We start from the raw sequence: 27136 nt of genomic DNA, 5'->3' as shown, positions 1-27136 counted from the left end.
CCCTGTTTTCTGTTTTTAATACTGTCCAGAGTATTTTGTTTGTATTTATCAAGAAATGATCTTATATGGACATTATTAACTCCTACCAAGTAATATACACATTTTTATCAAATCCCGATGGTGAAAGAAACAGTATGTTGGTGTAGACCTATTCCTCAAAGCTGTATCATCAGAATTTACCTTAGAGTTATATATATATATATATATATATATATATATATATATATATATATATATATACACACACATTTCATTAAATAAATACAACATTTAAAAAATATTGTTAAAGGGTAGGCGTCCTTAACGGGACAGCTGTAAATCATGCAGCGCCTTGTGTCACCATCGCAGATTTTAGAGAAACAATAAATGTCGGTACATATAAGTGTCTTATATTGGCAGAAAGCTTCAATTCTTGTTAATATAATTGCACTGTCCAATTTACAGTAGCTATTACTGCGAACAAATGCCATACTATTGTTTGAGGAGAGTTCCTAACAACAAAACACTTTTTTCACTGCAATAGTTTTGATAAATTCACCTCTGAAGGTGAAGTGTGTACTTACATTCTGAAATCTTGCTCTGATTTATCATACAAAGGGTCCCAGAGATAACATCAAGTGTTGTTTTATTAGATCAAATCCTAAATCCTAAAAAGGTCCATATAGCATGCATGATCGATTTTGTATTTCCACTCATTCAATATGCAAAGAAAGGAGTCTGTGGAAATCTAACCCTAAACATGGTTTCAAGCAGTTAAATTACGTTTGTATGTATTCCTCAGAGATCCTAGAACATAAACCAGACTTCATTATATCATTAGGAGTGTAGTATATCCTATAGGATACAAATTTGGTCAGAGAGACGCACTTTCACGGCACACCGATGACGATCTTCATTTGATCGACTGTATCTTTGTCAAATAAGCACCCATTGGGTTCAAACAAAGCTATCTAGATAGCCAATGAGCTTGGTTTTATGGGAGTATCCGGTAAAACCCTGTGTCTGTCGCAAAATGTTGGTGCTAACCTTTTGCGACAGCATGCCTCTTCCTTTTGGACAAAAATTATAAGACTATTCAGAGTTATGAGGTTATGAAAACTGATTGTTTTGCAAATGTTGAACTTATAATATGGCTATTAATACTGGAAAAGCTAAATCAAAGTCCAAGTATACAGCTTTGACGATATTCTTGCAGAAAAATGTAATATGAATGCAAATGCCTCCTTCACGATTTGCCCAAATGTACCTAGGTGACTTCACACTAAATGTCATGTAGTTAACTCATACTTCAAGTCGTCCATATGAAACTTTGCACATACACTGCTGCCATCTTATGGACACCGTCGGAATTGCAACCAGAGTGATGGCTAGAACTGGGACCTTTCTCTTGCATTTCAAAGATAGTGGTAGAAAAAAAAAGTTTAGTTTCTTCTTTGTATTTTCTTTTACCAGATCTATTGTGTTATATTCTCCTACATTCCTTTCAAATTTCCACAAACTTCAAAGTGTTTCCTTTCAAATGGTACCAAGAATATGCATATCCTTGTTTCAGGGCCTGAGCTACAGGCAGTTAGATTTGGTATGTCATTTTAAGCGAAAATGGAAAAAAAGGGGGCTATCCCTAAGAAGTTTTTTAAAACTATAGGCTACATTTCTGTTGAATTTATGACACTATGCAATGTGTATAACCAAGCTGCTACTTCTCCAGTTGCGCAATATTTTCTGTGCTGGAGAGCTTCAGAAAAGCAAACTAAATCAAACTAAGTGCATATTCTATAGTCATAGCTGATGTGAAATGTCCTACATGGCAGTAGGTCATTTGAATCTGCCGTGAATAAGAGTAAATGCCTATTCTGAGAGCAACACACACACGCTATAGCAAGAGAGCAGGCAGGGGGTGAACAAGTGTCATTTTCATCGTATTGACATCCCTTTTACAGTAGCCTATCATACAATAACTGTGTAATGCAAATGAATGATAACAGAGTTAAAGTTTGTCTACACACGGTATTGATCCTACATACAACATATACAAAAACGTAGGCCTATCTGAAATGCATCATATTGGCAACAACTGTCATTTTGCACATAAGAAAGCATTCATTGTTGAAGAGAAGCCCCACGATGACTGGTAGCCCAAGATGCGCTCATTAAAACAGCATACACCTTAACCATCAATTCAGGACCAATGACAGAAGGTGCTAGGCACTGGATCTTCTCGATCTTGTTGGTCAGCCGAGTCTGCTTCTCTAAAATGGATAGGTAGAACATTCCATGAAAATAGATGGTGTTAATACACAATAATTTTGGATGCCAGCCGCCGATAAACCCCATAGAAGAAGGGGCGGGAGCAGTACACCGGTAGACAGTGTCCTTTCCCGCAGTTCTGTTAACGACGGCAAGGGCAGATGGGAGCAAAGGACACTGTGTGCTAGCTTAGCCAGCTAGTCCGGTACATAGCAGGCGGGAGGCAGGGGCGACATTGTGTTCTAGCTAGCTAAATAGCATTCTAGCTAGCTAGCTAGCACACAGTGTCCCTAACTAGCAACCTAGTTAGTTAGCTAATGGCTCATGTACACTAGCACATGGTACCGTGTGGTGAAACACTGCTTCGCATTCATTTTCAATGGAAGGAAACCGGTGAGAAGCGGAGTAGTCGGTGGGTCATTAGGCAGCGCAAATGTGGTGTGGGAGACAGTGAAAAAGGTCAGCATTTCCCAACAGTATGCAAATCACCAGTAGCAGGGCGATGACCAATGATATTGAGTGGTTTCCACGACGAATTTGACACTATGCAACCCAACCATGGAAATTTTCTTCAGAAAAGATGACTGACAAAAATGCTAGGATGGAAGCAAATGTAAGTAATTCTAATATCATAACAAATCATACAACAAATGTACAGTTGAGAGGAATATGTTAGTTAGTGTAGAGACAAATTATTATGCATATTTTTGTCATAAAGCAAGCTAGCTGACTAGCTAACATTAGCCAGCTAGCTAGCAAGCTTTATGGGCGTTGTGACATGAGTATGAAATTGTAATTTGTGTTGTTTAATGTTTTAGGGACTCCTGAGAAAACCAGTCACCAGACAGAGGTCACCAAACGCAACATATCTTCAGCGTGTAAATTAGCAATAAAGATATGTCGGCATCAATTAATTGTCTCTGGCCCCCTCCCAGTTAAGGGAAGTGATGAGTCTCCGTCACTCCGTCAACAAGACCAAGCCTGTTCTGCTGAGGAGTGACGGATTCCATCCTAGCTGGAGGGGTGCTCTCATCTTATCCATCAACATTGCCTAGCTCCACTGTCAGCCTGCCTGCCAGCTTATTGGGGTCTGCCACTAGCACAGTCAGTGTAGTCAGCTCAGTTATCCCCATTGGCGACTGTGTCTATGCCTCGATCTAGGTTAGGCAAAACTGAACATGGCAGTCTTCGCCTTAACAATCTCATTAGAATAAAGTCCTCCTCCATTCCTGTCATTGTTGAAAGAGATTGAGATATCTCACATCTCAAAATAGGGCTACTTAATGTTAGATCCCTCACTTCCAAGGAAGTCATAGTAAATTAACTAATCACTGATCATAATCTTGATGTGACTGGCCTGAATGAAACATGACTCAAGCTTGATGAATTTACTGTGTTAAATGAGGCCTCTCCTCCTGGTTACACTAGTGACCATATGTTACGGTTTTCTAGTGGTGATGAAGGAGAGTCGGACCAAACTGCAGCGTGTCGATTGCGATTCATGTTTAATAAAACAAAGAAACACGAACTACACGAACACTACAAAAACAAGAAACGAAACCGAAACAGCCTATCTGGTGCAAACTAACAAAGAGTACACATAGGACACTAAGGACAATCACCCACCACAAACTCAAAGCATATGGCTGCCTAAATATGGTTCCCAATCAGAGACAACGATAAGCACCTGCCTCTGATTGAGAATCACTCCAGACAGCCATAGACTTTGCTAGAAAACCCCACTAGCTACAATCCCAAATATCTACACACCAAAACCCCAAGACAAAACACACCACAATACAAAAACTCCATGCCACACCCTGGCCTGACCCAATACATGAAGAAAAAACACAAAAATACTTTGACCAGGGCGTGACACCATATCCCCTGCGCATCCTGCAAAGGTGGAGGTGTTGCTTACATTTACAACAGCAAATGTAAATTTACCCCCCAAAAATGACTGTGTTTTTGTGTTTTGAGCTTGTAATCATGAAATCTATACAGCCTACTCAATCACTTTTTATAGGTACTTTTTACAGGCCTCCTGAGCTGTATACGGCATTCCTCACTGAGTTCCCTGAATTCCTATTGGACCTTGTAGTCATGGTAGATATACATTTTTTTAAATGGTGACTTCAATATTCACTTTGAAAAGTCCATAGTCTCACTCCGAAAGGATTTAGGAGCCATCATCGACTCAGTGGTTTTGTACAAACATCTCTCCAGACCTTCTCAATTCCACAGTCATATTAATATCGAATATTGGTTTTGTCCCGTGGAATAAATATTGTGGATCTAAATGTTTTTCCTCATAATCCTGGACTATCAGACCATCATCTTATTACTTTTGCAATCGCAACAAATAATCTGCTCAGACCCCAACCAAGGATCATCAAAAGCTATGCTATAAATTCTGAGACAACCCAAAGATTCCTAGATGCCCTTCCTGACTCCCTCAACCTACCCAATGATGTCGGAGTACAAAAATCAGTTAACCACCTAACTGAGGATCTAAATGTAGCCTTGCATAATACCCTAGATGTAGTCGCACCCCTAAAAACAAAAATCCTTAGAAATTAGCTCCCTGGTATACAGAAAATACCAGAGGACTGAAGCAAGCTTTCAGAAAATTGGAACGGAATTGGCGCTCCACCAAACTAGAAGTCTTCCGACTAGCTTGGAAAGACAGTTCTGTACAATATCAAAGAGGCCTCACTGAAGCTCGATCATCCTATTTTTCCAACCTAATTGAGGAGAATAAGAACAATTCAAAATGTATTTTTGATACTGTTGCAAAGCTAACTAAAAAGCAGCATTCCCCAAGAGAGGATGGTTTTCACTTGTGCAGTGACTAATTAATGAACTTCTTTGACAAAAAGATCATGATCATTAGAAAGCAAATTACAGATTTGTCTTTGAATCTGCATATTTATCCAAAGCTCAGTTGTCCTGAGTCTGTGCAGAACTGCCAGGACCTAGGATCAATGGAGAAAATCAAGTTTTGGAATCCTGTACCTCTTGACACATTCATGAATATAGTCATCATGGCAACTAAACCAAGCTGCATACTGGACCCTATTCCAACTAAACTATGGAAAGAACTACTTCCTGTACTTGCCCCCCCTATGTTGAAGATAATAAATGGCTCCCTATCCTCCGAATGTGTACCAAACTCACTAAAAGTGGCAGTAATAAAGCCTCTCTTGAAAAAGCCAAAACTTGACCTGCAAAATGTTTTAAAAACTATCTGCCCATATAAAATCTCCCATTCCTCTAAAATGATTTTAGACCCTATCATAGCACTGAGACTGCACTCGTGAAGACCAAGGCTCTGGCGTCAGACCAAGGCTCTGCATCTGTCCTCGTGCTCCTAGACCTTACTGCTGCTTTTCACACCATAGAGCACCACATTCTGTTGGAGATATTGGAAACCTTAATTGGTCTACATGGACAAGTTCTTGCCTGGTTAAGATCTTATCTGACAGAAAAGATATCAGTTCGTCTTTGTGGATGGACTGGCCTTTGACAAATCAATTGTATGTTTCGGTGTTCCTCAAAGTTCCATGTTAGGACCACTATTGTTTCCACTATATATTCTACCTCTTGAAAATGTCATTCGGAAACACAATGTCAACTTTCACGGCAAATGTTTTACTTTTAAACTGGGACAAAACAGAGATGCTAGTTCTAGGTCCGAAGAAACAAAGAGATCTGACTATTAATCTTGATGGTTGTGCAGTAATTTCAAATAAAACTGTGAAGGACCTCAGCGTTACTCTGGGCCCTGATCTCTCTATTGAGGAACATATAAAAAATATTTCAAAGACAGCTTTTTTCCATCTTCGTAACATTGCAAAAATCAGAAACGTTTTTTCCAAAAATCATGCAGAAAAACTAATCCATGCTTCTAGATTAGACTACCTCGATGCTCTACTCTCTGACTATAAAGAGAAAGCACTAAATAAACTTCAGTTAGTGTTAAACAGGAATGCTAGTGTCACGACTTCCACCGAAGGTGGCTCCTCTCCCTGTTCGGGCGGTGCTCGGTAGTCGTCGTCACTGGCCTACTAGCTGCCACCCATCCATTTTTCCTTTTTGTTTTTGTCTGTCTTATTGTTTACACCTGTGTCTTATTAGTTGATTTCAGTGGGTATATTTACCTAAGTTCTGTTATATGGGGCGGCAGGGTAGCCTAGTGGTTAGAGCGTGTGACTAATAACTGGAAGATTGTGAGTTCAAACCCCCAAGCTGACAAGGTACAAATCTGTTGTTCTGCCCCTGAACAGGCAGTTAACTGCCAGTTAGTACTGTTAGTTCCATGAAAATTGAAAATAAGAATTTGTTCTTAACTGACTTGCCTGGTTAAATAGAAATATAAAAAAATAAATATACTCACAGACATGATTCAAACAGTTTTAGAAACTTCAGAGTGTTTTCTATCCAAATCTACTAATAATATGCATATCATATATTCTTGGCATAAGTAGCAGGAAGTTGAAATTGGGCATGCTATTTATTCAAAAGTGAACATGCTGCCCCCTATACCTTAAGAAGTTGAACAAATCAAATGAAGCAGTTTTTCAGTAAGTAAAGCAGACGGACAGGAGGTGGAGGGCGGTGTTTTGTCAGGCTAGTCTTGGTTGCCCAAGTGTTGGGTTGGTTGCCCAAGCCTCTACTGTGGGTGAAGTCTGACAACACACCTTAGCTGTCCAATCCTACAAGTCTAATGCTCTTCACACAGCAATTCATTGTGAATCTGACATACTTCTATTCAAGGGGCCGAGATTAGATCAATTGAGGTGAGTGGGTGGCATTAATTAAAGTCACAACCTGTCAAACAGACCCACTGATTCGTTAAATCAACTGTTTTAGTTATCTTGCAAGGTTTTCATCCTGCAGACATAGGATGACCACCCAAACGTCATCTAGCTAACTTGACACAACTGTGGGAAGCATTGGAGTCAACATGGGCCAGCATCCCTGTGGAACACTTTTGACACCTTGTAGAGTCCATGCCCTGACGAATTGAGGTTGTTCTGAGGGCGAAAGGGGGTGCAACTCAATTTTTTGTTGTTGTATTTAACCTTTATTTAACTAGGCAAGTCAATTGAGAACAAATTCTGATACAGCCTGGATACAAACCAGGGACTGTAGTGACTATGGGACTCCCAATCACAGCCGGATGTGATTCAGCCTGGATACAAACCAGGGACTGTAGTGACGAGGAAAGTGTTCCTAATGTTTGGTATACACAGTGTAAATGAAGTTTAAAAGGAGACCAGTAATTGTTAAAGTTTTGGCCACACAGCTCCTTTAAAGAAAAAAAAGACAATTGGATAGTCCTCCATTTTCTTTGTATTGACAGTGTATGCTGCCATACTTGACTCAAATCATGTCAGTGAAAGTTAGATAAATCTCCCCCTGTTACGGGATTAATCATTCTTCAGTTCTCCCCAGTACCACTAGTTCACAGGATATTTGGCATTTATATTTCAAAATGTCCTTGTCTAAAATGATTGATGCTCAGTTCTCACTGGCACAGACGTCATTTAAACATTTAGTTTTGATTTCCATTTGGTTGAGTTGTCAACTAATGTGAATTTAATGTGAAATCCCCCCCCCCCAAAAAAAAATATGAAATTGCCTTACATTGATGACTTTTTGCATATCCAATCAGTTTTCCTTGTTGATTAATCTGTGCCAGTTATCCAGGCAACAGTAAGAGCCTGTCCCAGATTCTGCTGACCCAAACCAATGTTTGACATGTTCCGTTGTGGTCTATACAATTAGCCCTGAAAATCTGTCAGTTTTATTCAGTACACAGTCAGTCTAGGACACTCTTCTCAATCTATCTCAGTCAACTTTTGCAGGCTGTCTAATTCTGTTCTGCAGCGAGTGTATTTACAGTCATGGTGTGCTCTACTTAGCTGCTCTCCTTGGGGTGGCAGGGCATTAACCAGGAGTGCCTTCTCACTGCCAAGCATTCCCAGGGCCACTGTATCTTAACCTTAGTGACGGTCCGGTGGCTTTTTAAAATTATTTATTTATTTTAATCTGAAGGTAATCTTAGCTACCTGGGGTCACAGTCGGGGTCTGAGCCAGATGGGTTGCGACTTGGCTTTTGGTTCTGTCTCCAATCCTGCACTGTCTCAATCTGATTGCTCACTACGCAGGGCAGGGCAATGGCTTAATGTGGTATTGGTGCCTAAAGCTTCCTGATATTTTTACTGGTGACATCCTGTGGATTTAAAGAGAAATGCAGCCTTTTCACATATTTTGAGCTGTCCGTCAAAGAGTATAACGCTGACTCAATAACTTAGGTGTCTGAACTGACTTCAAGAGGATATTTCAAGTATTTTATTGTAGTAGTCATTTCATTTGAAGACTCAACTCCTCACAGGTTACTTTGACCTCCTTTCCCAAATCTGTTTTCCTCCCAGATGAGCAGGTGGCAGTGTTCGGGGCACAGAGGGCAAAGCCTGCGTTGTGGATGCCTACTGCCCCTTCCTGGGTGCCAATCTGGCAGTAGGGGGGCATGTGGTGGGACAGAGCATAGTGTGCCCGTTCCACAGCTGGCAGTGCCGGAGGGAAGACGGGAAGTGTGTGAGGATCCCTATGCAGAGAAAGGTGAGAAGCCATGACTAACTCAATGTAATTTAACTATGTTTATAATGTATCCAGCAAACAAAATGGGATTCGATGTCTGTCAACTAAGTCATCTTTCGTGACAGCCTTAACATTATTAGTTGATTTGGTTCTTTGCACCAAGATTATAAACAGTGTAATGTCTTAAGTTACATTTTAAAATAGATTGATGTGTCATCTAGAGAAATATAATAATGTGTTTTTTCTCTCAGTTGATCCTTGTTGATCCAAGGTGCCCTGCTGTCCCAGTATGGAGACCAGCGGTCAGGTTCTGGTGTGGTTCCACTGTGACGGAGAGGAACCGCGCTGGATGGTACCAAAGCTCACACAGGGGGAATGGGTCTACCAGGGATGCACGGAGCACTTCATCAACGCAAACATAGAGGTTTGTTTTCTGTTGTGTGTTTGATAAGGAAAAAGTACTTATTTTATACTTGTTTAGATTTTTGTTTTACCATATGATTACTTTAGGTGTGTGCAGTGGCGACCCGTCATTCAGCGGGGTGGTTGCCTGTTTTGCATGTTATTTTGGCATTAATACGTGTCACATTTTAATTTTTATTTATTTATTTATTTCACCTTTATTTAACCAGGTAGGCTAGTTGAGAACAAGTTCTCATTTGCAACTGCGACCTGGCCAAGATAAAGCATAGCAGTGTGAACAGACAACACAGAGTTACACATGGAGTAAACAATTAACAAGTCGATAACACAGTAGAAAAAAAGGGGGAGTCTATATACAATGTGTGCAAAAGGCATGAGGAGGTAGGCGAATAATTACAATTTTGCAGATTAACACTGGAGTGATAAATGATCAGATGGTCATGTACAGGTAGAGATATTGGTGTGCAAAAGAGCAGAAAAGTAAATAAATAAAAACAGTATGGGGATGAGGTAGGTGAAAATGGGTGGGCTATTTACCAATAGACTATGTACAGCTGCAGCGATCGGTTAGCTGCTCAGATATGTTTGAAGTTGGTGAGGGAGATAAAAGTCTCCCACTTCAGCGATTTTTGCAATTCGTTCCAGTCACAGGCAGCAGAGTACTGGAACGAAAGGCGGCCAAATGAGGTGTTGGCTTTAGGGATGATCAGTGAGATACACCTGCTGGAGCGCGTGCTATGGATGGGTGTTGCCATCATGACCAGTGAACTGAGATAAGGCGGAGCTTTACCTAGCATGGACTTGTAGATGACCTGGAGCCAGTGGGTCCGGCGACGAATATGTAGTGAGGGCCAGCCGACTAGAGCATACAAGTCGCAGTGGTGGGTGGTATAAGGCTCTTTAGTGACAAAACGGATGGCACTGTGATAGACTGCATCCAGTTTGCTGAGTAGAGTGTTGGAAGCCATTTTGTAGATGACATCGCCGAAGTCGAGGATCGGTAGGATAGTCAGTTTTACTAGGGTAAGCTTGGCGGCGTGAGTGAAGGAGGCATATTAGTTTGCAAACAATGTAAAAACAAATACAAAATAATTGAGTTAATTAAGCTGCATACAAACCCAGTCTCTTTTTCAAATCAAATCAAATCAAATTTATTTATATAGCCCTTCGTACATCAGCTGATATCTCAAAGTGCTGTACAGAAACCCAGCCTAAAACCCCAAACAGCAAGCAATGCAGGTGTAGAAGCACGGTGGCTAGGAAAAACTCCCTAGAAAGGCCAAAACCTAGGAAGAAACCTAGAGAGGAACCAGGCTATGTGGGGTGGCCAGTCCTCTTCTGGCTGTGCCGGGTGGAGATTATAACAGAACATGGACAAGATATTCAAATGTCCATAAATGACCAGCATGGTCCAATAATAATAAGGCAGAACAGTTGAAACTGGAGCAGCAGCACTGCCAGGTGGACTGGGGACAGCAAGGAGTCATCATGTCAGGTAGTCCTGAGGCATGGTCCTAGGGCTCAGGTCCTCCGAGAGAGAGAAAGAAAGAGAGAAAGAGAGAATTAGAGAGAGCACACTTAAATTCACACAGGACACCGAATAGGACAGGAGAAGTACTCCAGATATAACAAACTTACCCTAGCCCCCCGACACATAAACTACTGCAGCATAAATACTGGAGGCTGCGTTCTTGAGTAAGGCAGCTCCGAAATGCAGGCGTTTCAGCGTAGCGCAGAGCTTTCTGTGGTGGTCGGGCAGCCAGCGGAAAATACGGAGCGTAGCGGTTGGTAATTTTCTGCAGTGACTGTGACTTCATTGTGCCATTGCTAGATATGTTCATTTATTTACTTATTTTTAACTGTTGGTTTGTTTAGCCAAAATCGAATTTATTGTGTCAGGTTGAGGTTTATTTTATTTTCAAATATCAGTGTTATCACTCATGGGGAGTTACATTAGAAGTGCCCATCCAAGAAAGCTCAAGGTCATTGGCCACAGACAAAATTACTTCAAATCACGTTATATCTACAGTAGCTTTGATTGGACTGATCATGTCAACATCATACTTTCTAAATCTTAGCTAGCAGTCATCCTCATGAATCAAGTCGACAATCTCCTGGGAAATCCTATTCAATCATTGTCATCAAAAAAACAACTGTTAACTCAGAACTGGGAAATCTGACTTCAGTGAGTTCAAAAAACATGCTCAGACTGGGAAAATACATTTTGAACGGTCATCCAACTCTGAATTGTAAGTCGGGAACTCTGAACTCTTCTAAAGCTCCGACCTGAAGATCACTGACATCATCATGTTTATACTTTTTTTTTGCGAGCTCCCAGTTGTCTTCAAAGCACCATAAATCCAGAGAATGCCAGATTTTGATGCCACATTTTTATGACAGAATGTGCCCACAAAGGACAGCTGCGCCACCTTCCTGTTCAAGTGAGCACAGCCCAACAAGGTGAGTCCAAAATATCTTGTACGCTGCTGCATAAATTACATAAATTACATAATATGCCAGGGAGATATGTATACTGTAGCTAAGAAAGTAATACTAAGTGTATGTTGTGAAGTAAGCTGTTAGTAGACCATGTCCCTCACACTAATAATTTGGTATATTTCCCCCCCTTTTGCCTACTGTTCTGACATAGTGGTGCACATGTAGCCTATAACCTGTTTTAGAGAAATGTCATCAAATAATTTTGTAATAGCTTTCAATGTCTGCTTATATGCCCCCTTTTTTTGTCTTACGGTTCTGTCTTGGTGTACAGGGAGAACACTGTAAGAATGGCCCATGTTCTGAATTCTGTCACTGTACATTTCAAAAGTACTGAACAAATAGTTATATTGACCACGTCTGTCCTAGCTTGCTCTTTAATGTCTTAATCGAAATGACGGATTTCCTCTTATCTGTTTGTCCTCCCCTTATGTCATAGTTTGTACATCTCAATTGTCATTAGAAACCACATTTGTTTAAGCAAGTCTGCCATATCAGCTGTGTTTTTTTTAAAGGCAGTAAATGAGGCTGAATGAATTGTTTCGCTGCCAGACAAGGCTCCGCTGATAGCCAGGTGTAGCAGTGGTAAGGTGTTGGGACTCTGCTGTTGGGACAGCTTTATGTAGGCCCTAACAGTTTGTGGTCACTGTTTTTCTCTGTTACAGTGCAATTAATGTAATGTTTAGTGTTGTGTTGTGGCTTTGCTGGCATGCCCCCCCCCCCCAAAAAAAACAAAAAAAAATGTGTTTGCCCACCAAGTTTTTCTTGCTAAAATTGCCACTGGATGTGTGCTATTATGTAAATCCTCAAGACTTTGACTTATAAATAGAGAGCCAGCTGTGCCTTTTCCTCTCTGTGACGGTCCGCTGTAGGAGATCCCTGAGAATGCAGTAGATTTTGCCCACCTGGCCCACCTGCACACACCAGGCATTGTGACTGGGGTTGACCTGCACTACACCAACAGCAAGACCTTGGAGTTTGTAAGGTATGACTGGAAGCTAAGAGCTTCCTGACTATGTGAACTTCGCACTCTGGGCCCTAGTTATACTGTATATACATGTAGAACTTCTTTAAATGGTGCCTTAATGGTGTGTGTGTGTGTGTGTGTGTGTGTGTGTGTGTGTGTGTGTGTGTGTGTATTCAAGATGCAATAGGAATCTGAGTCTGAGCCCACTAAGCACTGCTCCCAGATGCTGGTGGCACATGCCCTTGCTGTGTTTGGACGCCACTGGCCTCTACTGGATGTGGATGTAGTGGCTCGACAGGTACAGATGATCACTCACAGACAGTGGTGGAAAAAGTACCCAATTTTCATACTTGATTAAAAGTAAAGATACCTTAATAGAAAATGACTCAAGTAAAATTGAAAGTCACCTAGTAAAATCCTATTGAGTAAAAGTCCAAAACTATTAGGTTTTAAATATCCTTAAGTATCAAAAGTAAAAGTATAAATACAAATAATTTCAAATTCCTTATATCAAGCAAACCAGACGGCACAATGTTCTTTACATTTTTGTTACGGATAGCCAGGGGCACACAGCAACACTCATAATTAGCAAACAAAGCATTTGTATTTAGTGAGTCCGCCAGATCAGATGCAGTAGGGATGGCCAGGGATTGTCTCTTTAAGTGTGTGAATTAGAAAATGTTCCTGTCCTGCTAAGCATTCAAAATGTAATGAGTACTTTTGGGTGTCAGGGAAAATGTATGGAGTAGAAAGTACATTATTTTCTTTAGGAATGTAGTGAAGTAAAAGTAAAAATCGTTAAAAATATATATATAAATAGTAATGTAAAGTACAGAAAACTACTGAAGTAGTACTTTCAAGTATTTTTACTTAAGTACTTTACACCACTGCCCACAGACAGGCAGACAGACAGACAGGAAGACAGACTGCCCCCAGGGCAGCACTAGATAGTGTTTAGAAAATGATGTCACTTGGGTGATGCATTCAGTCATAAAACACAGCTGAAGTGTGTCAGCCAAGGCCACCCAGTGCAAAGACTGCTCTTGCTTTTAGCCTCTCTGTCAGCTTAGATATATGTCACTGTCTCCAAGGAATAAACTGGCCATTCAGACAGCTTTTCCACCTCTTGTTTTCGCTTGACTGTGCTTTGGACCTGTGTACACGGCTGCTTCCAAACAAGCTGCCTCAGCCAGTATGATGATGCTGAACAAGCCCTTTGGCAGTGTGGAGATGACCTAGAACTCTGTCTTAGGTCATCTGGGGTTGGAGAGTGTGGTCCCTGGGTGCTGTAGAGACAGAACAAGGAATAGTATCCAAACACTCATCATAGAAAGCAATTAGCATTCACCTTAGTTTAGTATCAATAACAGTGTTTCAGTCTGATGTGCCCAGCAATATAAGCCAATTAAATGTGTTGATGAAAGGTCCATTTAGCTCCACCCAGAATTGTGTACATTTGTGACGCCCGTGGAGCCTCTACTGCACTGTGTCCCACTCCATCTTCTACCAGAGCAGCCAATGGTCCAACCGTTCTCAATGTGATAAATCATATTACAAACAAGACGAATATCAATATGCATGTCAATTCATACACCTCATTAGTATCCTTAACCTCTCAGAGTCTAAGCCCTAAGCTATATGGAATTGTTTTAATGAATTCATATCGAGGATCATTTAGCTATTTGATTTAGAATTTTAATACCCCTTGAAGTATAAAAAAAATATATCTAATTTTTGGGGGTCCTTACTGCTATTAGCCCATACATTGAATAACAGATTCACTACATAGTACAACAGATAGTCCCAAAATAATATAAAAGGGAAGTTTGTTCTGAAGTGTCTCTCCTATATCTGAGAGATATAAAACAGATCAGGAAACATTTGGTTGTTTTGTAACTGCATATGCTGGGCATTATTCATATTCAATTAGTCATAATTTGGTGAATATATGGTCAAAAATATAAAGATTTTATTTCCAAAACGCTATATCCACCAATTCTTCACTGTTGTGTTTTTTCATCAGAAAAAAAGCTTATGGGTACCTTTATGTTTGTGTAAAATATTACTGTCCTCAGGTTTTTAATTCATTGATTTGGTTGAAAAACTCCACACCCGTTTGTTTAGCTGAATGGAACGTTCGTACCCTGTATATTTAACATACTGTTTAAATTCAACACATCATAAATCTAGCCTCATGATATAGTGTTTGGTTAGAGTTAGGGTCTTGTCCCAAATGGCAACCTATTCCCTATATAGTGCACTACTTTTGACCAGAGCCCAGATCTCATATTGTAATGATTCATTTTTTTCTATAAATTTTTTAAATATTGATGTCACAAATCATTTGTACGGTTCTTCATTATAAATGTCATTATTTGTCACATTTGACTGTGTAATCCATTGAAATGATACTTTATTCTCTGAGAGTGAGGTGGATATATCTCCTTTTGCATCAACATGTGATTGTCTCTGAAATGAAACCATCTAGTGAAAGGTTTCAACGAAATACATGTCTGTCATTTAACAACCCCATGCCATGATGAGATGGGGGAACACACCAGTCTCTTCCACAAGTTCATTAAACTGTTGGATTCAAGCTTGAAATATGCTTATTCATGTTACCATACCAGAACAGTGATTACTTTAATATGTATAAGGAATGTATATGTTGGGGGTCAAGGAAGGGTAAAGAGGAACTTTGTGTATGGAAGTGAGTGAGAAAAGGGTAAGTGCATAAAGTTAATATTCTGTATGTGATTGTTGAATGTGAATGTTCCTAAGGGGGAGACAAAGAGCAACAGTCTAGTTTAAATTCTTCACGAGGCAGGTCAGCTGCTGAGGAACTAGGACCATGGGGGATGTGGAACTCAACTCGAGATAAGGTCAACAGTTGAAGAGAGAAGACACTGCTGGGAGGGGTCCACTTCAAAGACCATCTGATTACAGTCCTATCTGACACACACACACACACATTTCCATGCCCATAAGGGTACTAGATTTAGGCAGGGCCATGACAATACCAATAAGATGAACCTACTGTGTTTCTGCCTAACAACAGAGAAGCAGTGTTTTTCTTAGACATGCAAGGAGGTACAGCAACTCTGCCTAGTCGCAAGGTATAAATATGTGCTTGTGTGACTTGTATGTTGTGTTCGTAGCTGAAGCACCTAGTGGGTTGAATAAACTTCTTGGGTTTGAGCTTTTTCTAGTTGTCTGTTTGAGTTTTCATTCACTCTGTTTGTTCAGAACCTAACAAAACAAAAAATAGAATTGACCAACATTTCTGAAAATGAATAAAAGCTTAAAAAGTCACTAATTGGCAATTTTTTGCTTTTTATGTGAACATTCTTTTCAAAATCATCACTCTTTATTGAAGGTTTTGATGTGTAACTAACAGTTTTTTGTTCTGACTGTTTGTATCCCAGTTTGAGTGGGACGTGATGATCTGGAACAATAAGAAGGACATCTCTAAACCCCTACAGGTGGAGAACTCTACCATCCAGAAACACAGGTGCTGGTTCAGTCAGTTCTACAGAGACAACAGTCCTCGCCTGTGTAACAGTATAACTTTAAACCGTCCCCTCGCCCATACCTGGCGCGAACCAGGGACCCTCTGCACACATCAACAACAGTCACCCACGAAGCATCGTTACCCATCGTTACCCATGGTTCCCCTTGTAGAGCAAGGGGAACCACTACTTCAAGGTCTCAAAGCAAGTGACGTCACCGATTGAAACGCTATTTAGAGCTCACCACCGCTGACTAAGCTAGCCGTTTCACATCCGTTACACCTGCACTACCAGCACAACACCCTGGACTTCTTATCTCACACACTGGAGGAAGCAGAAGAAATCCAACAGAGGTAATGGCCCAAAAAGACATTCAATCTCCAAAATGCATTAAAACATCAAAAAGAAGAGGACACCCTTGGACTCAGAATGGGGAGAAAATGAACACCAGAAAACGGTTAGTCTTTTGCAGAAACCATTACTTTAATCCAGCCAGTTCCTTCATGGTTAATGAATTGTGGGGCCTTGTGATTCAAAGCAACGTTAATAAAAAAAGCATTTGTTATTGTTTTGATAACCGAGCTGTAACTAAGTGCCCAAAGGGCCTGTTATTCTACCAAAGCCCAAAACTCATTCGCTGCTCAATGTTCGCTACATACTTCAGTGTGAGATTGCCATCATTAAATGAGTTTGTGGTGACCTGAAAATGAGGGGCGTTGTACTAAACAAAGTCATCAGCGGTTGGATCATCTCTAACCAATCAGAGTACCAAAGCAAATGACAATTTATTTTTAAACGTTGCTTTGCCCTCTTGTGTTCTGTCTCTGGCCTAAGCCATCGGATTCAGGGACCAATCAGAACGGTTAGAATGTGTTTGCGTTCTAGAAATCATTGGGGAGGTACTTAAGAGGTAGTCATAAGCGTAGAATGAACTAACGTCCGTGGGAGTGGCGTAGAGTTTGGTCGGAGCAAAGCATTTTTGCCCCACATTTTCTCTTAATTGGACTTCCATAGCAAGACTAAGTGCTGGTGGGAGGTTTTTTCTTTTCCCTTTCTTGTTATTTTTCAAACAGAGCAAAACAATTCCCTCAAATCTCTCATCACCGCTGTACAGGTAAAAAGTTACCAGACTATCTTTGGGCTGTTCAGTATAGGAAATGAAGACCGGTGGCTGTGATCTTGTAGGATTGAGGACTGCTTTTTCTGATTTCTTCTGATTGCTCCTGGTGTCTTAAATCCAGTTTATCCCCATCTCAGTCGTACAGGATCCAGCCCATATTACCGGGAAAATCAATCAGATCCAAGCAATATGAATAGATATGCCAGAATGCCTAGCCTATATTGTAACTGATAGTAAGACTACATACTGTGTGAATGTATTGAAAAAATGTGTGCTGTCTGTACATTGTTATATGATTCCAGCAGGCTTCAGTTTGATCTTTGTATCTCCAGGAACCATGGACCTGTGAGTACCATACAAAATAGGCCAGTGTGAAAACACTCACTCCCTATAACTGAAACCACGTCATTTATTTTCGGCCTAAGCTCTCAAGGAAGTCCCAAATCAAGCAGTCGTGGCTCGTGAGGACAACACTAAGTGTTCCAAAATGAGTGCTTAAAGCATTCATGTTGGAGTCGATGTCCGCGCACCCGTGGAAATCTAGTTAGCGTAATAAAAAAATCCCCATAAAATCTGTCAGTTTCAGCTAGAGGTATCAATTTCTTTGCATTGGATGCGTCTCAATCCACCGTATACTCCGATGTCACACTTTCACATCTGAAATGTGACAGAGCTGGAGCCGTGTCAGACCACGACACATCCTGAATATCGATCTTCTCATCTGTAGTGTCCGAATGGTTTGGCCTACAAAACAATTATGACTCCTATATGGAAAGATGACACTCTGTTTTGCTCTACGATCCCTACAAGCGTCTTGGGAATCGTTTGAAGTCGGCACAGCCAATCTGCCAGCTTCTGTCTGTAGCGTCCGAACAGTTTGACTAAACACTAATATGACCCGTCTGTGGAAAGGTGAGACTCTCATGAACACGTACATGATGGTTGTTTTGAGGAAAGATGAGTCTCTCTAGGACGCCCATAGGCTTCACAAGACTCTGAAGGTCCCCCGGTACCAGTTGAAAAAATGAATGTATATAGAGTACCAGTCAAACGTTTGGACATTGTAGAATAATAGTGAAGACATCAAAACTAAGAAATAACACATATGGAATCATGTAGTTACCAAAAAAGTGTCAAATAAATCAAAATATGTTTTATATTTTATGTTCTTCAAAGTAGCCACCCTTTGCCTTGATGACAGCGTTGCACACAGTACTTGTTGGTTGCTTTTCCTTCACTCTGCAGTCCAACTCATCCCAAACCATCTCAATTGGGTTGAGGTTGGGTGATTGTGGAGGCCAGGTCATCTGATGCATTCCATCACTCTCTTTCTTGGTCAAATAGTCCTTACACAGCCTGGAGGAGTGTTGGGTCATTGTCCTTTTGAAAAACAAATGAAAGTCCCACTAAGCGCCAACCAGATGGGATGGCGTATCACTGCAGAATGCATTGGTAGCCATGCTGGTTAAGTGTGCCTTGAATTCTAAATAAATCACTGACAGTGTCACCAGCAAAGCACCATCACACTTCCTCCTCCATGCTTCACGGTGGGAACCACACGTGCAGAGATCATTCGTTCACCTACTCTGCGTTTCACAAAGACACAGTGGTTGGAATGAAAAATCTCAAATTTGGATTCATCAGATCAAAGGACAGATTTCCACATGTTAATGTCCATTGTGTGCGTTTCTTGGCCCAAGCAAGTCTGTTCTTATTGGTGTCCTTTAGTAGTGGTTTCTTTGCAGCAATTCGACCATGAAGGCCTGGTTCACGCAGTCTCTGAATAGTTCATGTTGAGATGTGTCTGCAACTTGAACTCTGTGAATCATTTATTTGGGCTGCAATTTCTGAGGCAGGTAATTCTACTGAACTTATCCTCTGCAGCAGAGGTAACTATGGGTCTTCCTTTCCTGTGGCGGTCCTCATGAGAGCCAGTTTCATCATAGCGCTTGATGGTTTTTGAGACTGCACTTGAAGACACTTTCAAAGTTCTTGAAATGTTCCGTATTGACTGACCTTCATGTCTTAAATTAATGATGGACTATAATTTCTCTTTGCCATAATATGGACTTGGTCTTTTACCAAATAGGGCGATCTTCTGTAAACCACCCCTATCTTGTCACAACACAACTGATTGGCTCAAACGTATTAAGAAAGAAAGCAATTCCACTAATTAACTTTTAACCAGGCACACCTGTTAATTCAAATGCATTCCAGGTGACTACCTCATGAAGCTGGTTGAGAGAATGCAAAGCGTGTGCAAGGCTGTCATCAAGGCAAAGAGTGGTTACTTTGAAGAATATAAAATATAAAACATATTTTGATTTGTTCAACACTTTTTTGGTTACTACATGATTCCATATGTGTCATTTCATAGTTTTGAACTATTATTCTATAATGCTATAACCCTTGAATGAGTATGTGTGTCCAAACATTTGACTCGTACTGTCTATGCACTCAAATGTAGCAAATATTATGTGGCAAAATTGTTTGAGCTACTTCACTTCAGACTCTAAAACATGCTCTGTAATGAGAAAAGCTGTGAGAGTGCTAACATGGTGCTGATGATGCCGTACATTAGAGAGAATAGAGTAGATGTCACGGGTCAAAATTTTGATTGATGACCCTATGTGAACTCTATATGAACCCTATGTAGTGATGACGTGTGCATGTCTTCTGGTCAGGCAAGCCTGGTTAGGTGGGGGCTATGGGGTGAGTAAGGGTCCATTTGACAGGCCGTTAATGATTGATGACCCAAGCCTGATAGACAAGCCTGGTTAGGTGGGGGCTATGGGGTGAGTAAGGGTCCCTTTGACAGGCCGTTAATGATTGATGACCCAAGCCTGATTTATGACCCTATGTAATGATTTATGAACCTATGTCATGTAGAAGGGTGCATGCCCTGGGTTGAGTAAGTGACCATGTGTCAGGTCAACCTGTTACTGTTTCTCACGGTTTGGGTTGGTTAAGGCCCCTTATAAAGCCGCTGAACAATACCTGTTTAAGAGTGCACAAGATCTTAAGAATAACCATGGAATTTGGGATCGGTACCAAAGCAGTGATGACTGTAACAACTGAAACAGGCCTTCGGGTTGCCCATAGAGCAAGGGCAAAGTATCAACCAGCAATATATGATGCGCCAAAAAAACGTTTTTTAAATGTGTATAGAACCCAAATACCGCCAGCAAATGCTCTGACAGATCAAGTGTTGATGTCTAATGGCCAGCAGTGGGGGTATCGGTTTGATTACCTGGCCTGTAGAGTGACCCTCTATACGGTAGATGAAGGAGAAGAATATACAGACCAGACTGTAGGCTTGGAATATGGTGTTGAAGACTGGTCGGTTTTTCGCAAGGTTGTGTGTCCTGAACTGAGCCTTATCACCAAGGGGTATAGTGTGTTCACGGGCCACGAGACCCGTTGGGAAGGTACCCCGGACTCCTCAGGACAAATATTTCACAGGGTGAAAATACAAAGAAAGAATGGCCGACCGTGCGGCAGCGTGGAGTTCTATATCGGCACCGAGGCAATCCGAAACCACAAACTTAGGGGTGGTGGCCTGACTGGGGATACCCGACTGCGTCTGCTTATTCCTTTTAACAGTTGGGATGTACTGGAATTGAAAATGTTGCAACCGTTGGATGCTCTCTTTGTACAGAGCCAACAGCGTCAGAGCCTTGTTCATTTAAAGAAGTGCATAATATATACGAATCGTAAAGATTACGATGCAAAAGAGCCTCAAGAAGATACAGCGTCAGAAGAAAACTAAGTAAGCGGATGCTTTAACCCCGCCCCCCCAGATACCCAAGGGCCTTGTTCTACAATAAAAAGAAAAAAAGCAGACAGTTCTTCATTTCAGCATACACCATGGATCTCCAGACCATCTACGAGGAAGCCACTACGTCATGGGGGCCCGACACTAAAGACTCTATGCCACGAAGCCCTACACTCTACGCACCCCTGGCAAGACCCGTGACACCCCCGACATTTACCCAGCCTGAGGATGTGTTTGATGGGGTGGCCAGTACTGTTTTTGTGGATACAATCAAGGCCTCTGTAGCTACACTTTTAAACGTGGTGATTGGCGAATATATACGAGAAAAATGCATCGGCTGTGAGATCAATCATCCCAGCCAGCGTCGTCATCCTTGCCTCTACGACCCTCCTAGATACTACTTTTTCAATCATTTTGAGGAGCTGGTGAAAAGACTGTGGTCCTGCCGTTTTATACCAGCGCTGGTCATCGCCCTGGAGTCTATGGGTATTGCGCCGTCTATCCCTAGAGTTTACGGGGTAACCGAAGCCTTCCTACATGAACTGAAGGAGGCCCTCTTCATCCATGAGAAACTCAAAGAAATCCGACACACCCTGGTGGACGACAACAAATACAGGGAAGCTGTGATGGCTGATGTGATGCTTTTCTGGCTCAATAAATCCCAAGAGACCGAGTGACATTTTGTTTATTTAGAGCTATGGGTAACTATGTGTCTACGATGTTTGAGCGAATAAATACATTTTTTCTTTTGAGAGACCTTACAAATGTTATGCATCAGATTATTGAAAATAAAGTGAACAATGTAAAGTTCTACACAACCCACAATACAGGGGTTATTGTAGAGCGTGTGTTAAAAATGGAGCAAATCATGAAACATGTCCGACATACGGGCGAGAGTTTACAATGGTCACATATGGTATCAAGGCTTGTTGAGGATTCTGAAGAACTAGAAATAACTTTGGCTAAGATTTTACATTATTTGTTTGAACCACCCTTTAATGTGAATGTGTATCATATTTGTTGTTTATATACTTATATATCAGACGTGTGTGTTTTAAAAATTCAGCGAAACAAACCTGTAAATCTAAACAATATATACAGGGTGTTGCATGCTGTGATTGTTGAGAAAACGGGGACTTGTATCTTGCAACAAATCCTGAATTGTCTGTATACGTAATAATTGTTGCATTCTTAAAATAAAAATTCACAAACTGAAATGTTGTCGTTATATGAAAGTGGCTCATTACAGTTATTGTACCTCAGAGAGGCAAGAAGGATGGCTGAGCAGCTGTTGAAAAACATATATTATAATCCCTCTAACCCCGGGTCTTATGGGGGTAAAGAGCGTTTACAGAGAGCTATAGTCGAAGAAACAGGTAGTCTGTTAAGCGATGCTAAAGTGAATGAATGGTTATCAGAGCAAGATGCCTACACTCTACATAAACCTGTAAGAAAACATTTTCCAAGAAATAGAGTTTTTTCTACGCATCCATTATCCCAATTTCAGGCGGATCTATGTGACATGCAGTCCCTTGCCGATAAAAATGATGGAAATCGCTACATGCTAACGGTTATAGATATTTTCTCTAAATTAGCCTATGTAAGGGTGTTAAAAAATAAGAGCGGGGCAGAGGTGACCAGGGCCTTTGAATCGATCTTGAAGGCAGGAGGCGCCCCCAAGAAAGTGCAGACGGATGGCGGAAAAGAATTTTTTAATCAAACATTTCAGAAGCTAATGAATAAGTATAATATAGTACATTTTGCTACAGGCTCTGATTTGAAAGCTTCGGTTGTGGAACGCTTTAATAGGACTTTGAAAGAGCGGATGTGGCGCTATTTTACAGCTCACAACACCAACCGATATACAGACATAGTTCAGGATTTAGTAAACGGTTACAACCACAGCTACCATAAGACTATACGTATGAAGCCCTCGGAGGTCTCTTCGGAAAACTCTTTTCAAGTCTTTAAAAATATGTATGGTTTGTTCCCACTTCGCCGTAAGAAAAAAATGACTTTTAAATTCCTAGTGGGTGACTTGGTGCGTATATCAAAGTTGAGGGGTGTTTTCGACAAAAAATACGAACAAGGCTTTAGCTCGGAGTTGTTTACCGTTACCGAATGTCTGCCACGCATTCCGCCGGTCTACAAATTAAAAGATTATGACGGGGATCTTATAGAGGGATCTTTTTATGAGAAGGAATTACAGAAGGTCCAGTTGGGTAAAGACAAAGTCTTTCACGTGGAGGAGATTCTAGATCAGAAGAGAGAAAAGGGTAAAAAATGGTTGCTGGTCCGCTGGAAAAACTGGCCTCAAAAGTTCAACAGTTGGGTATTGGAGCAGGATGTGGTGGAGGCAACGGGGGTTAATTTAAACCCCTAGTCATGATAACTAGCGCATCATTCGCGTGTACACAGTTGGGCATCATGGAACACAGCGGCTTCTACCTGACTCTCCCCAGTAATGCGTCGGCACAGATATATCGTAATAATCAGAGTTCGAAGTATACAACCAATTTTCCAAAGCCTATAGAGTTATCAGAGGCTTGGGAAGTAGGTCTCAGCGAGATTACATACCCCCATAGTTGGTATAATATCAAAGCTAAGGACCGTGATTTTTATTGCAAAAGGTTCTCGGAACCTGCGAAACTTATTAAGCTTAAAAAAGGTTTCTATAGAACCGTCGACAGGATCGTCTCAGAGTTGAATGAACACCTAACCCTGAACAAGATGGAAATATTCCTATTCTACAATCCAATCCATAAAAGGATACAAATCTCAGGGCCTGCTAACGGAGGTATAAAGACCAGCGGTAATTTATCCTACATGTTGGGGATGGGTCCCAATAAATGGACGTATGTGAACGATAAATTATTCCCATTCCCTGCGGATATACATGCAGGCTTTTACAACATATTTGTCTATACCGACATCATAACCTATCAAAGGGTCGGAGACAGCTGTGTCCCCCTCCTGCGAACAGTTCATATAGACGGCAAGGATGGGGACATCGTCACTGTCAATTATGACAAGCCGCACTACGTACATGTCAGCAAGAACTATATTGAAAACATTCTGGTTGAGCTTAAAACGGATCAGAACGAAAACATTGAATTTACTTATGGTAAAACGATTGTAAAACTCCACTTTAGACCCACCAAAACCTCTCTACATATATAATAGCTGTATTATATTTATAAACATAATACAAATAAAAGGGTTATGGAGCTCCATCAGCTCGACCCTAACCGTTATGTTTCATACTATGTGGATCAAGTGGGTAATGGACTACCAGGATATCATGGAGCGCCGACAATGTATGGTTCGGGGATAGGAGGTATATTCCGTAACCTCTTCAGGATGGTTTTACCGTTTATGAAGAGAGGCTTCAGCATAGCCAAACCACATTTAAAATCAGCGGCTAAAAATATAGTAAGTGAGGTTGTAGCCAATGCTATGACCCGAAGGGCGTCACCAGAGGTGGAGCATCAAGAAGGCTCGGGGCTTATGATATTGTCACGAAGGCCAAAAAAGAGACCTCCTGGTTTAAGGCGTAGACCTGCACCTAAAAAGCGGCGGTTAACTGTTAAAAGAACCTCAGTAAGTCAAAGACGGGGTAAAGTGAGGAGGTCTGTACCAAAACAGGCTAAAAGAATACTAGGAAGTATTTTCTAAAAGAATAAGTGACATGGCTCTTTTACATCGAATGTCCTCTGAAGCTATAAAGACAGAACTTGATCTTTTCACGGCACCGTTAACGCAGCATTCAATAGATAGATCCAGTTATGTGGAGATAGCCCCTCTCTCTGCTATTACCGATAACGGGCCTATCGAATTTTTCATACCAGGCCATGGTGACAACTATCTGGACCTCAACAACACCTTGGTGCATTTACGTCTAAAAGTGACCAAAAGAGATGGGTCTAATATTGCAGACGATGCCAAAGTGAGTCTCATTAATTACCCCTTGGCCACCATTTTCTCCCAAGTTGATGTGACTTTGGGTGAACGCCTAATCAGTCAAAGCAGCGCTACATACCCTTATAGAGCCATCATGGAGTGTTTACTAAACTACTCCGAAGACACTCTCAAAACCCAATTTAGCGCCGGGCTGTTTAGCAAGGATACTGCAGGAGCCTCTATGGAATCGACAGACCCTTCCACCGGTGCAAACAAAGGACTAGCGGCACGAGCTCGCTACTGCGCCGAATCTCGAGAGTTTCATTTGCTAGGCCCTATACACTCTGACATTTTCTTTCAAGAACGGTTACTCTTAAATTCGGTTGATTTAAGATTAAAATTAACCAGGGCCAAGGATGATTTTTGCCTGATGTCTCCCCAAGACGGGGATTTTAGTTTGAAAGTGTTGGGGGCAACCCTTTTTATTAAAAAAGTATCTGTATCTCCGGCCGTGCGCCTGGGTCACTCACATGCTTTGATGAAAGGAAATGCCCTTTACCCTCTCCAAAGAATTACCATGAAAACCTTTAGCATACCTGTGGGCAGTAGAATCTGCAGTCAAGAAAACCTATTTCTAGGCCCTTTACCTAGATATGTGGTTATAGGTCTGGTTGATCACGCCTCTAATACGGGAAGTTTAGATAAAAACCCCTTTAATTTTCAGCACTTCAATGCAGAGTATGTAGCGCTCTGTCAGGACGGACGTCAGGTTCCGGCGAAGGCTTTCCAACCACAATTTAATAACAACATATCTGTGCGAGAATTTTACAATCTATTCCTGGCTACAGGGCGACATCTAAAAGATCTCTCTTTACCTATTGACAGAAATGATTTTGCAGAGGGTTACACATTGTATGCTTTCAATTTATCACCTGATGATGACACCTCAGGAAATCTGTCTGTGGTGTCCCAAGGTAACCTCAGGCTGGAAATGCGTTTCCGTACACCTTTAGCCTGTACAGTTAGCATGATTGTTTACGCATGCTCTGATTCAATCTTGGAAGTGAATGCCCGAAGACAGGTCTTAGTGGATTATTATTAAGGACCTTTGAACAAAGACATGAATACCCAAGAGTTGGACGGGCTCATGAGCCGCTTGATTGGAAAACAATTTTGTGGAGTGTTGGCTTGTGATGAATTACCTATGGAGATATGGTCTGAGAGGCCTGCAATGTTTATTGTCAATACCCATCCTAAACACATGCCTGGTGAACATTGGCTAGCTATGACATTAGAACAGGAAGGTGGACGAAAAATCTCAACTTTTTTTGATTCCTATGGCTTTCCCCCCGGTTTTTCACATTTCCCTAAATCTATTAAAGATTTTTTGACCCTAAACGGTACAAAGATCTACTACAACATCAAACAAGTGCAAGATAACCTTTCCACTACATGCGGTCACCACTGTGTATTTTACCTGTGCCAAAGAGCCCGGGGAGTTTCTTTTGAAGATGTTATGTCTCTTTATAAGGATGATTTAAGAAGTAATGATAACCTTGTATCTTGTTTTGTTAGAAAATATCAAAAGTGTTCAAATGTGTGTCCTTTAAGAACGCGTAATCAAGGCGTATGCTCACGTCATATGTTTCAAGAATGCCACAAATGTTAACTTGCTTATTTTTAAAATAAAAAATTTATTGAATTTAATCATAGTCATTCAAAAGTCATTTTCAAAAGTCTAACCACGCCGAGAGATCGGGTTTAGGAAAAGGTCCTGAGACGTTCATGGGAGTAAATGAGTTAGCATCATCGCTTTCATATGGGGCCGGTGTCGTTGGGGCATCTTTAGGGGTGCTGTATCTCGTTGAAGGCTTTTGTTTTAAAGCTTGAATCTGTTGACGAAGCTTATGGTTGGGTACACCGGAGAGGGGGATGTTGAGGATTGCCAGGGCCTTAAGAAACTGACGCCAGCCGGGAGGCCTTCGGTCATCAGCAACCTTGTGGGCAGCCGTGGTACTTTTAAGCAAGTCCTGCATATGGGACCCCCTAACCACAGAGCCCTGAAGGATAAACTCTCCAGAGTCGTTCCAAGC

General features: G+C 41.2%; 1 protein-coding gene across 1 annotated transcript; it reads left to right on the top strand.

Moving 5' to 3' along the window:
• Positions 1 to 2124: 2124 nt before the first annotated feature.
• Positions 2125 to 17717, top strand: LOC109873612 (cholesterol 7-desaturase-like). Its single transcript, XM_020465249.1, has 8 exons — positions 2125 to 2131; positions 8696 to 8874; positions 9125 to 9277; positions 12645 to 12776; positions 12927 to 13037; positions 15898 to 15909; positions 16165 to 16300; positions 17701 to 17717. Exons 1-8 carry the CDS (start codon positions 2125 to 2127, stop codon positions 17715 to 17717), a joined length of 747 nt encoding a protein of 248 aa, XP_020320838.1.
• The last annotated feature ends 9419 nt before the right edge of the window (positions 17718 to 27136 follow it).

Source organism: Oncorhynchus kisutch, linkage group LG29 (assembly GCF_002021735.2).
Source record: "Oncorhynchus kisutch isolate 150728-3 linkage group LG29, Okis_V2, whole genome shotgun sequence".
Classification (NCBI taxonomy): domain Eukaryota; kingdom Metazoa; phylum Chordata; class Actinopteri; order Salmoniformes; family Salmonidae; genus Oncorhynchus; species Oncorhynchus kisutch.
This window is presented reverse-complemented; position numbering and strand designations above follow the sequence as displayed.

Coding starts and splice junctions, on each gene's coding strand:
- LOC109873612 (XM_020465249.1), top strand. Junction 8,875..9,124: donor GGATCCCTATGCAGAGAAAG/GTGAGAAGCCAT, acceptor TGTTGATCCAAG/GTGCCCTGCTGTCCCAGTAT. Junction 9,278..12,644: donor TCATCAACGCAAACATAGAG/GTTTGTTTTCTG, acceptor GGTCCGCTGTAG/GAGATCCCTGAGAATGCAGT.